The sequence below is a fragment of the Saimiri boliviensis genome, chromosome 5, assembly GCF_048565385.1.
Source record: "Saimiri boliviensis isolate mSaiBol1 chromosome 5, mSaiBol1.pri, whole genome shotgun sequence".
NCBI classification, from domain to species: domain Eukaryota; kingdom Metazoa; phylum Chordata; class Mammalia; order Primates; family Cebidae; genus Saimiri; species Saimiri boliviensis.
The window spans coordinates 102,546,513-102,559,144 of record NC_133453.1 but is presented as its reverse complement, the minus strand read 5'-3'; the positions used below and the strand labels follow the sequence as shown (position 1 = coordinate 102,559,144).

The 12,632-nt window shown below is 36.7% G+C and overlaps 1 protein-coding gene across 1 annotated transcript in view; it reads right to left on the bottom strand.

Annotated features, from left to right (window-relative positions):
* The window catches only part of DARS1 (aspartyl-tRNA synthetase 1), an 82,609-nt gene that overhangs the window by 28,451 nt on the left and 41,526 nt on the right, over window positions 1–12,632 (bottom strand). Inside the window, exons 5-7 of the mRNA XM_003922004.4 lie at window positions 10,003–10,105; window positions 4,486–4,566; window positions 3,400–3,459 (exon numbers count right to left, since the gene is read on the bottom strand). Coding sequence (XP_003922053.1) covers window positions 3,400–3,459; window positions 4,486–4,566; window positions 10,003–10,105 — 244 coding nt within the window. The remainder of the gene's footprint in view (window positions 1–3,399; window positions 3,460–4,485; window positions 4,567–10,002; window positions 10,106–12,632) is intronic.

Below are 12,632 nucleotides of genomic sequence, written 5' to 3'. Positions count from 1 at the left end.
CATTTCTGTCATACTGGGTACCTCCTGTACTAGTACTTAATATTTTCTTTTAAATCATGTTTTAAAACTTAGCTAATTCTAAGCAATAATATCCATGAAAACATGAATTTTATTTGCTGGTTATATTGTATAACTATTAAAATAAAAAATATTCATCTGTTTAACACCCAGAAATCACTGTGCACCTTTCACTGGTAGAGGTACCATACTTGGGAAAACACTGCAAAACCAATGAAATGTCATATAAGTTTCAAAATATTGGCGTTAAAATGATATTGTCAAGATAATCTCTTATACTACACAAGTATAAAGCTTCTCTTAAAGAGCTGAGATTTTAATTTTTAGTTTGGAAAATACATATTCAAAGTAATAAGTTAGGCAATGTGTTAGAAAATGGGCTCTTGATTAAAAAGTATCGAATTTTTCTTCGTTTCAGCGTTTTGTGGCTTTGTTAAGACAGTTTCAGGGAGATATGGCAAATAGGCTTATTTCCAGTAAGTAGAGGCTGCACTGAGTGTTGTGTGGCGACTTTAAGCTCATCAGGAATAATAGGTATGTGGTATGTTGTGACTGATTGTAGGTTTTTGCCATGAATGTAGGGTGAGAATAATCTCATGTAATTGCCCTTGACTTAAGGGGTTAACTGTCTGTCCAAGAGAAAAGAATGGTGAGGACAAAGATGATGAATTTCAAAACAAAAATATGTATATGCTAAGATGAAACCACACCATAATAGCAGATACTTTTCATTCATCAACCCACAGGGACAAAGTAGGGTTCATTAGTGACCAATAAAATAGATGCTCAGATAGCTATTTTCTTAATCCCTGATGCTGAAATATACCTAAACATTCAGGAAAAAAAGTTACAGAATGACATAGTAGGAGCTATTTGATAGTGTGATTTCAGAAGTGGCACTGAGGAAAATGTGGTATATTAGCAAACAAAGGGAACTTTAGGGAAGCCACGGGGTCTCAAGGGTTAGGTGGCCCATGAGTTGAATTGTCTATCCCCTTGGCCATGTGAAACCAAGTGGCAAAAAAGAGCTGATGATTCACCTTTAAGGATGGCTCAGTTTCTATGCTTACCTGGCAACCCAAGGGAGAACATCCCTATTAAGGAGACCTCACACTACTAGTCTTATCTCCCCAACAAAATGATGCATTCTTTGAAGGTGACCAATATATATTCCACAGTATAAGAAACCTGTAATATGAACATAATAAATATTTTGTAGACTAAATAGCTATAGTACAGGGGGTCTAGATAAAGAAATAGACTGTAATTTTGAACCAACTAAAGTAATCCATTTGTATTTGGGAAAAGTACTTAATGATCCCCAAGAGGGAAGACTAATTATTTACTCCTAGGACAATCTTCACCTATACCTAAGAGTGAGGCAAGATAAAGGGAATAATTCTGATCTAAATGGAACTCTCCTGAATAAGTTCCCAGAAAACCCTCCTTTAACAACCTGCTAACCAATGAGGATGAAGCTAATTTGCCATGCCAATATGAGTGATGTGAGTGCTACGTATGAAAAGGGTGCCAAAGACATTTTAATTCACTTTTCTAGAAATGAAAATTGCTTTAACCTTCTTGGGGGCTGGACAGTGAAGTATTTTTAATCTGGGCACCTGCCTGAAAAGTTCAGAGAGAAAACAATTCATATGAGAAAAAAGTTAGGCTATACTGGAACCAAAAGGAGGATGTATCTTGGAACATTTGTATTACAGAAGGAAAATGGTGATTTTGCCTTTTATTTCCAACTTCTTTAACCCTTGACTTTGCTGAGAGTCTATAAAAGAGCTAGTAGGGGGCTAAATTAGATTGTAGTTTATTTTTTATTTTTATTTGTCGAGACAGGATCTCACTCTGTTGTGCAGCCTGGAGTACAGTGGCACAAACACAGCTTACTCTCACCTCAACCTTCTGGACTCAAGTGATCCTCCTGCGTCAGGCTCCTGAGTAGCTGGGACCACAGATGCATGCCACCATACTTGGCTAATTTTTAATTTTTTTGAGGAGATGTGGGTCTTACCATGTTGCCCAGGCTGATTTCAAACTCCTGAGCTCAAGCATTCTTTCCACCTTGGCCTCCCAAAGTGTTGGGATTACAGGTGTGAGCCACTGCACCCAACCAAGACAGTAGTTTAGAAGTAAACTAAGGTGCTTAAAAACTTAGTTACTAATGTACACAACACATTTCCCAAAATGTAAAGTCAAAGTAGGAGTTAAACACATGAAAGCTTGCAAAGGCCAGACAAATAACATGAATGAATGAAACTAATGATATTTGCAGGGTGGGGCAGGGCAAAGCAAAAGACAGTGTAAGAAACCTGTATGTGCCCCATCTAGCATGCTAGCTTATGTGCCAGATTCTCTTCTTTTTAAGAAAAATAATTCAGATTTTAATGTGAATACCCATTTTATTAATGATGGCAATGAATCTGGACAAAACAAAACGAAACAAAACCCAAGACCAAAAACTCCTCAGGCCAAATTCTAGAGGTACAAATCAGTAATAACTTGTGTGAACAACTAGTAAGGGCAAAATACAGAATGATGTCTCGCTCCTGTGGCCAACATACATGAAAAACCTGAGGTTTATAGGTACTGTCAAGAGGACTCTTGGTTACTGCTTGCTTTTTCTATACAAATTAAAATGGAAAAGGTAACAGACAAAAAGCAAATAATTAGGAATAACATGAGTATATAATAAGGGTAGACTCACATGATAGTAGAAGAGCCAGGAAGAACTCTTAAGGTAACAAAAAATTTGAGCTTGAGGTAGAATATTTAAGTAAAAAAGGAAGATGTGGTCAAAACATTAAGAAAGAAAGATGACAATAGTTTTACTACAATAATGATGAAACCACTAAACTCTCTTTCACTTGCTACCAAACCAGAAAGGGAAACAGAAGACCCATGAGACTACTGCATAAACCACCAGAGCGAACTGCTTCCGTATTTTTAATTCTGTGCTCCAATCAAATTTAAAGGATTAAAGCATTAATTACTCACCTCCACCTGGTCGATCTAAAATGTGCATTTATTTTTTTTCATAACTTCGTAGTGATATTAACGGTTATGTTTCTACTTGCTGAATAACTTGTCTAAAAAAGGATATCACCTCGAAGCAAGATCATTTACTGGCTTCAAATTCATTTGTCATTTAAAACAAAACAAGTCAATATCCTGTTAACTAGTTTAACCATTCCTGTTGCCTGCAGTTCTTTTTAGGAAATGGTCAGTCATAAAAGTAAACTGTTTACTGTATTATCATACTTACAGTTAGGCAAATGCCAATTAGCTTTATAAGCCTGAGGCAGGTATGGTATTCCCTGCCCCTCTTGATATTGGCATAATCACTTCACTTAATAAATAAATGAGGCATACCCTAAGATCAATAACTCTGTTGTCTAATCTTGTATCCTGGTTAACAGTAGCTCTTCCTTCCTGAAAAAAAAAGAAAAAGAAAAAACACATTTTACTAACATTTTGAGGAGCACAAAAGATATTTTTAATTGAGTAAGATATGTGTATGTTAACATTATGCCCAAAAAACGGGCATCTCAAATAATGGTAGAAACACTAAGTGGGGCCAGAGAGAAGTTAGCATTAAAAGACAGACAGAAAGAAGAGAAAGAATCAAGTTATTAATGCTTTCTTTCCCTCCTCCACCCCTCAAAGCCTTGCCTCATTATTGGGATATAAGAAAGATTCACCACCCACTTCTTCATTGATTCCTGGATTTAACCTGCTAGCTCAACGCAGAATAAACAGATAAAAGCTAATGTAGAGTAGTGGTAAAAATGTGGTCTCGGGAGCAGTGAAGGTCCCTGAGACTTTCTCACTCTTAATAAGTGTATTGAGCAGTTTTCTAAAGATTCTATGATGTGTATTATCACAGCAGAATGAATGCAGAGGCAGTATGAGAATCTAGTTGTTGTCTATTAAGCCAGAAATTACAAAGAATTGTGGTTATATAAACAGAATGTCACCCATAGGACAAGGTAGTGATGCCGGAAGCTGGTCCACAGTCATATGCCCAGCTGGGCAACGTTTGCGCTGCCAGACATGGAGTAGTCGTGGCTAGCGATTGTGGTCGTAAAGCCAAATGGTCTTAAGTTGAATAGGTCGTAAGTCGATCAATACCTGTACTGCATATGCAAACATGCATGCAATGTATATATAATTTTTAATAAATATTTAAAAATTGTTTTAATCCCCAATACTGTAAATATTGATATATATAACAATAAAACAAAAGCTTTGGGATTCTCAAGTTATTTTTCAGAATGTAAAAGGCATTTTGATATCAAAAAGTTTGAGAATTGCTGATTTTAAGAGTAAATTTAAATAACAATGGAGCTCAAATCAATTCACAGGCATCCTTAGTACAAAAGTAGGGCATCAGGTTTTCAATGTTTTACAAACTAAATATACAGAGGAAACATAATATTTCATAAGTATAATTTTTACCTCTTCTCCTTCTGCCTCAGGCCGAACAGCATCATCCAGCTGCAGGGGCAGGCGGGGTTCAGCCAAACTGATCACATAAACCTGAAAGTGAGAGAATGCCAAAAATAGTAGAAAGCACACAAAGTCTGTATCTTTTGCTTAAAAAACGATCTACAGTTGACTAAAGCATGAAGCAATGTTTGCATACATCTTTAACTGAAACTACTGCTGAAATCAAACAAGGTGACACAGGTTTTTTTCAACCTGATGATTTGTTTAAAATGAGGATAGTAATATTTTTTGCCTATCTTTATGGTTATTAGAACAGTCACATAAGACAACACATATAAAAATTATTTGAAAATTCTGAGGTGTCCACCAATGAAATGAGTAATGACTGGGGTGTAGGCACTGGCTTACGGTCTAGCTATGTCAAAAAAGCTATGGTTAGGGTTGATGCTATGGCTCACACCTGTAATCCCAGCATTTGGGAGGCTGAGGTGGGTGGATCACTTGAGCCCAGGAATTCAAGACCAGTCCGAGCAACATGGACCCTATCTCTACAAAAAATACAAAAATTAGCCAGGCATGGGCACATGCCTAAAATCCCAGCTACCTGGGTGGCTGAGGCAGAAGGATCACTTGAACCTGGGAGGCAGAGGTTACAATGCGCCAAGATCGCACCACTGCACTCTGGCCTGGGTGAGACTGAGACCCTTTCTCAAGAAAACAAAAACAGGAACAAAAACGAACACAAAAACAGCTATTGTTAGGGAAATCACTTAATCTCAGAGCTTCAATTAAAATAAATCTGCTCTAAGAATCAAACAGAATATAAAAATGAATAAAAAATAAAAACCCCAAAAAACAAAACAAAACAAAAGTATCAAACAGAATAATAAACATGGAAACTCATATGAAGGAGCAATTAACATATGACTTGTTATTATTATTTTATTTATTTATTTATTTTGAGACAGAGTCCCACTCTGTCACCCAGGCTGGAGTGCAATGGCATGGTCTCAGCTCACTGCAACCTCCGTAACCCGGGTTCAAATGATTCTCCTGCCTCAGCATCCTGAGTAGCTGGGACTACAGGTGTGTGCTGCTACACCCGGCTAATTTTTGTATTTTTAGTAGAGATGGGGTTTTACTACGTTGGCCAGGCTGGTCTCGAACTCCTGACCTTGTGATCCACCCACCTTGCCCTCCCAAAGTGCTGGGATTACAGGCATGAGCCACCATGCCCGGCCGTTTCGTTATTATTGTTAACAGCACATGGCCAGTGCCATTGCCACTGCCACCATTAGGACCAAATTCAGTCCAGCTCTGCTACATTTCTCCTTTTCTCATTCTTTCTCTAAGTATCCCTTCATTGCTCTCTCTAATCAAACATATTACACACATCTCATTTCCTGCTGCTCTCCTGGTTAGGAGCTACCCTAGAGGATGTTCCTTTATGTTGTCAAAATCCTTCAATATTCACTCACGCTAATTTCACATTTTAGTGATAAAAAGCAACTGAGTCATAAAGACCGAGCTAGGATCTTTTTTTGTTTCTCTGGCCACCTTTAAAAAGCATATTACCATATTAGTTAACCCAAACTATATCTAGAAAACCTGCTAAAGCACAAAAGGGAAAAATATCTTATTTAGTTACTTCAAGAAAGGGAATTATACTCTTCCAGTTGGCAGATCAAAACTGGTATTCAGCTTAGATACTTTAAGAAATAGTATACAATACCCTAGTATTATTCTTTATTATAAAATAGAATTACTTGTCACCACTCCCTAAACCCAAATTCTAGGATTCCCTTTGACAAGTTAACAGAAACTTGATCTCCAATCTAAATTGGAGAACTGAAGAGCTACTACTTCTACTTTTATAACCAGTGGGAATTAATCATCCTCTTTACTAGACCATGAGTACTCTGACCACACAATCTTCACACAGTGCTTGGCACAACAGTATGGTGCTTGGCACAACAGTTAACAACAGTAACTCCTGGCTGAATAAATAAATAAGTGATAAAGGAAAGTCATTACTTATATAAGATTTTATTTTGTAACCAAAGCTGGAGGCATCACGCTACCTGACTTAAAATATACTGCAGGGCTACAGTAATCAAAACAGTATGGTACTGGTACCAAAACAGAGATATAGACCAATGGAACAGAACAGAGGCCTCAGAATAATGCCACACACCTATAACCATCTGGTCTTTGATAACCTGAAAAAAACAAGCAATGGGGAAAGGATTCCCTGTTTAATAAATGGTATTTGGAAAACTGGCTAGCCATATGCAGAAAGACTGGCTCCCTTCCTTACACGTCATATAAAAATTAATTCAAGATGGATTAAAGACTTAAAGGTAAGACCTAAAACCATAAATACCTTAGAAGAAAACCTAGGCGATACCATTCAGGACATAGGTACAGGCAAAGACCTTATGACTAAAACACCAAAAGCAATGGCAACAAAAGCCAAAATAGACAAATGGGATCTAATTAAACTAAAGAGCTTCTGCACAGCGAAAGAAACCATCATCAGAGTCAACAGGCAACCTACAGAATGGGAGAAAATTTTTGCAGTCTACCTATCTGACAAAGGGCTAATATCCAGAATCTACAAAGAACTTAAATTTACAGGAAAAAACAAACAACTCCATCAAAAAGTGGGAAAAGACGGAAAGATACTTCTCAAAAGAAGACATTTATGCAGCCAACAAGCATGAAAAAAAGCTCATCATCACTGGTCATTAGAGAAATGCAAATCCAAACCACATTGAGAAACCATCTCACACAAGTTAGAATGGCGATCATTAAAAAGGAGACAATGGATGCTGGAAAGGATGTTGAGAAATAGGAATGCTTTTACACTGTCAGTGGGAGTGTAAATTAATTCAACCATTGTGGAAGACAGTGTGGCAGTTCCTCAAGGATCTAGAACTAGAAATACCATTTGACCCAGCAATCCCATTACTGGGTATACACCCAAAGGATTATAAATCATTCTATTATAAAGACACATGCACAAGTTTGTTTACTGCAGCTCTGTTCACAATAGCAAAGACTTGGAACCAACCCAAATGCTCATCAATGATAGACTAGATAAAGAAAATGTGGCACATATACACCATGGAATATTGTGCAGCCATAAAAAAGGATGAGTTCATGTCCTTTGCAGGCACATGGATGAAGCTGGAAACCATCATTCTCAGCAAACTAACACAAGAACAGAAAACCAAACACATGTTCCCACTCCTAAGTGGGAGTTGTACAATGAGAACACATGGACACAGGGAGGGGAACATCACACACTGGGGTCCGTTGAGGGGTAGGGGGCTAGGGGAGGGATAGCATTAGGAGAAATATCTAATGTAGATGACAGGGTGAGGGTGATGGATGCAACCAACCACCATGGCACATGTATACCTATGTAACAAACCTGCATGATCTACACATGTACCCCAGAACTTAAAGTACTGTTTTTAAAAAAGAATTAAAAAAAAAAAGTCTACTTTGTATGTAGCACTACTTCATGCTTTGTGAAATACTTGATAATTATTTTTATTATGGCAAAATTTGTAAGCTCTTTAGGCTTAAAATTTATTATTAATATTTATTAATGTACTGCATACATCTAGATAATAGCAAAAAACAGAAATATACACACAAACACACTTTTTTTTTTTGACACAGGGTCTTGCTCTGTCACCCAGGCTAGAGTGCAGTGGCATGATCATAGCTCACTGTAACCTCCAACTCCTGAGATGAAGTGATCCTCCCACCCTGGCCTCCAGTGATCCTCTTACCCTGGCCTCCCAAAGCACTGGGATTACAGGTGTGAGTCACCACATCTGGCCAAATTTTCTTCAATCAAGTACTGAAAAAGATGTCTTACTTGGAAGATGTGGGAGTTATCTTTCTTGGTCAGCATAAATGGGTTTATCCATTTATCTCTATTCTTACTCTTTGGTCAATTTGCCTTTACTGGGTTACAAACTTCCTGCTGGGGTTGGTTCAAGATGAGACTTACACAAAGACAACAAAGTCATTTGTCAAATTAGGTCAGTAAAAATTGCAAGGTTTTCTAAGTTTTGAAGAGTTCCATCATAATCAAAATTCCAGTTAAATACAATGTTACTCTTAAATTAATAAGTACGTATGGGCCTATCTCTGAATCTGTCTGCCTGTCAGTCTCCCTGACATATATGCTCATGCACGTGCACATGGATGAGGGTGAGAAGAAGCCACGCAGTCTAAAAGACTACTCCTTAAGATAAATTTAGGGATGCATACTGTAGATACAATCTAGACCTAAATCTGAGCACTGCAGGTTCAAAGTGGCAGGGTTATTTCAATAGTACTAAGTATATGTGAATTCACTTACGTGTTTTTTTTTTTTTAAGCTGGGGTGTCACTCAGGTTGGAGTACAGTGGCATGATCTCAGCTCACTGCAATCTCTGTCTCCTGGGTTTAAGCAATTCTCTTGCCTCAGCCTCCTGAGCAGCTGGGATTACATGCACCTGCCACCATGCCTGGCTAATTTTTGTATTTTTAGTAGAGACTGGGTTTCACCATGTTGGCCAGGTTGGTCTTAACTCCTGACCTCAAGTGGCACTTACGATATTTAAGTCAATGATAATGAGCTCTTTCAGTTTTTAATCCTGAGAAAAAAACAGATAAGGGCTAAGTCTTGTTCAAAAAAAAAAAAAAAAAAAAAAGAAGCTACTGTTGGAATATAAGACCAATATGGTACTATTTCTTTTAACTTCTCTATGCTGTAAAAATAGAAACATAATGATTATGAGATGTAAGATTAAGAATTAATTAATCATCCTTTAAAAGTACATCAGAAAACTTACAGCAAGATAGGCTCATCATTATTCACACATTGGTGAGTAGTTTTTCAGATGTGTTTTATATTCTTCCCTATGTGGCTGTGGTAGACTGTTTGCAAAAACGGCTGCAATACTTCCTCTTGCTCTTGCATGTATATTCCTGTGCAATAACGTTGCCTTTCCTCCCATCAAGGGTTAGAATCTATTTTTCTACCCCTTAAATCTAAGTTTTGTTGTGTGACTTTGTCCAGTGGAATATTTAGCAGATGTGACAGACACAAGTAGATGCTTGAAAAGTGTCTGTTCTTAGGGCTTCACTCTCTTCTCTCTTGCCTTTGGGAGCCCTCCTGGTACCCGAATATCAACATATGTGGGCTAGCCTGCTGGATAAGGGGAGGCCACAGGAAAGGACGCCCCAGATTTATCAGTGAGCCCAGCCAATGTCACATGGAGCAGATGAGCTATCTCATTTGGGTGCATCACAGAATTGTAAGCAAATAAATGTTTGTTGTTTTAACTCATTAAGTAATCTTGGTGATTTGTTATATAACAAAAGCCAATTGATTCAGTAACTTCTAAAACCTCAGTATTTTACATTAATTTTAATCGGTAAGAACATATACATCTGACATGAAAAACTATTAAAACCCGAATCTATTTTTATATGCAATTTTATATTTTGAAAAAAGTTACCTTCTGAACATGTAACTCAACATCTTGCTGTGTACAGCTTCCAATTTTCTGATTCACTTTCCTCACAACACCTTCTACATCCACAATGCTCTCTTTGTTGATGCTGTCAAGAGAAAAAATTCCCAACTTTAATCATCTCATCAGAGGTGTCAGAACTTATTTGGTGTTTCAGCAGTAAAGCTGAATATGTTAAACTCTTCTTTAATACAGTAAGCCACTTGAGATAAAGCCAGTCTATTTAACCTACTTAGAATGAGCTATTATGTAGCATACCTTGTGAGATTCCTTGAAGAGATGATTTTTTAGACACCATAATTTAGTTACCACTTATAAAATACCCTGGACATAAAAGGTAATAAAACCAGTACTGAATTGGGAAAAGTAGTAAAAAGTCTTTTAATTATTTATTAAAGAACATTTCCCTCCCTATTTTTAAGATTCACTAAGATCAGCATTTCCTATAATGAGAAATACTGGCTTCAATAAATGCAATTACTGGTATGTGATGGAATTAAATAATAGAAGAAGGTCAATTGAAAAGATTTTGGAGTAATAAGAGAACATTAAGGTGCTGTTTTGCAATTAAATCCTTACTACCTTTAGATTCTGAGTATACTCTGTCACTGGATTTATAATTACTGGATTGTATACTCCCACTTAAAAGAATGCCTATATGAAGCTTGATATATATGACTATAAAATACATGCATCTCCTGGGCAGCTTACTTTTGTAACAACTTGAATTCTGAACACCAGATACTCAAATTCTAAAATACAAAATTTATAAAATAGCTTATTAAACACAATGATTAGTTTTTAATCACTAGCACATAACCAAGGAAGAAAATGTATAATCCAAAATGATGATTTCCATACAAAACGTACCAGTTTTACTTTTGTGTATATTCTTATACTGACAAAGTATGTGACAACATAGTTGATGAAAAAGGTAAGATTTAATTTTCATGGAAAAATTCTATTCATTTTGATGAGCATTTGGGTCTCTAGTAGTTGTGGTGCAATTAGACATTCCGGAAACTGAAGAGTACTTATTTTACAGAAGAGAATACCAGAATCCATTTCAATGAACACTTTTTTTTAAGGTTGAAAAAGGATCAAATGAGGATAACAGGTGAAGAGTAGTTAAGAAAGAAAATTGTTTATTTCATTTGGCTACACTGCTTAGAAATCTGTATGTCTGTTACCAACTAACTTAAAAAAAAAAAACAAAAAATCAGCATGCATATCTCTTGCACTCTTGTAAATCTGCTGCACTAGAGCTATCACCTAATACCTAGCTAAAATCTTGAGTACTGAAGAAACTCACAGCTGGTGAACTAAGACAAGGCTCTTCTGAGACTTGGAGGGATCACGAGGCTCCAGTTGACTGTTATAATGGCTTTCCAATACTTGCTATCTAGTGTCACGGAACCTAACTTCAATGTGACTGCCACCTACCAGTAAATGTGATAACTGAGTATATGATTCATGCCTGGTGAGAATTTTATTGCTTATTTCACATGTCTTCGCAAGGAAGGTTTCATCCTCTGTACTCATCAATGTACTGCTTTATCAAGCAACCTGACCTGTCCCAAGTAGAGGTCCACTCTGCCACCTTTCTTCTATGTCCCTGACCCCTTGGTTCCCTTACCTCACCTCCTTTGACTCAACTATTAGAAGGCATTTGCTGGCCCACTGGATTTTCCATTATCAGATAGTCTTCTTCAAGCCAACGCAAGTCAAACACATCTACTTTTAAGGATTGAGCGTCATACGTGTAATCTTCTAGAAATAAGGTGGAATATAGTAAAAGGTACTCTGCCCAGGGCTGGCTGTAGGTCCAACGAAAGAAAACAAAATTTCCTCTTCTTTCTTATTTAAAAGTACCTGATGACTCTTAATCCAGGACCTGAAACCTGGAACTATATCTACCTTTTAGTACTTTAATTCAGTAGTACCAAGTGCTAAAATATTACATCAGCTAGTCTAGAAAACAACTACCACTTAAAACATTGTTTCCAGTCCTAAATAACTTACAAAATAACTTCTGAAAACATAAACTATTTCTTAAGCTAGGGCCAAAGCTATTATAAATTTCTGCAATTACGAATTGTTTCACTGAATCAATGGGAAAGAAGGCAGGATTAATCAGTCATAGAGAACAGTTAACTTTTTTTTTTTACCATTCCAATCTCAGTATTTCCCCTTATTATATGTAGCTGTTAAAAACTGTAACATATTTAGGCATTAGTAAAATCATTCCATGATTTTTCAAACCTTGGGCAATTTAGCTCTATTAGCTCTTTATAGCTACATCTATTTCTATCTTATTGTAGACATGAGTAAATTCAGAAGAAAAAGCATTAAAGTCAAAAAGGTTCTATTTGTGAAAAAGGGTCAGACTATCTGAGGATTTTGAACATACATATAAAATTAAGAGTCAAAACGAGAGACGGGAATACTGCAGTACATCATTGCCAGTAGAAGAATAAAATTCTACTGATTGTAGAAAGTCTAATTATATGATTTTAACTGACATTGTATATGAAGATGTCACAATATTTAATAGCATATATGCTATGAGAGGAAAGGAGGGGAAAAGAAGGGAGGAGGAGGAGAAAGGAGAGTGA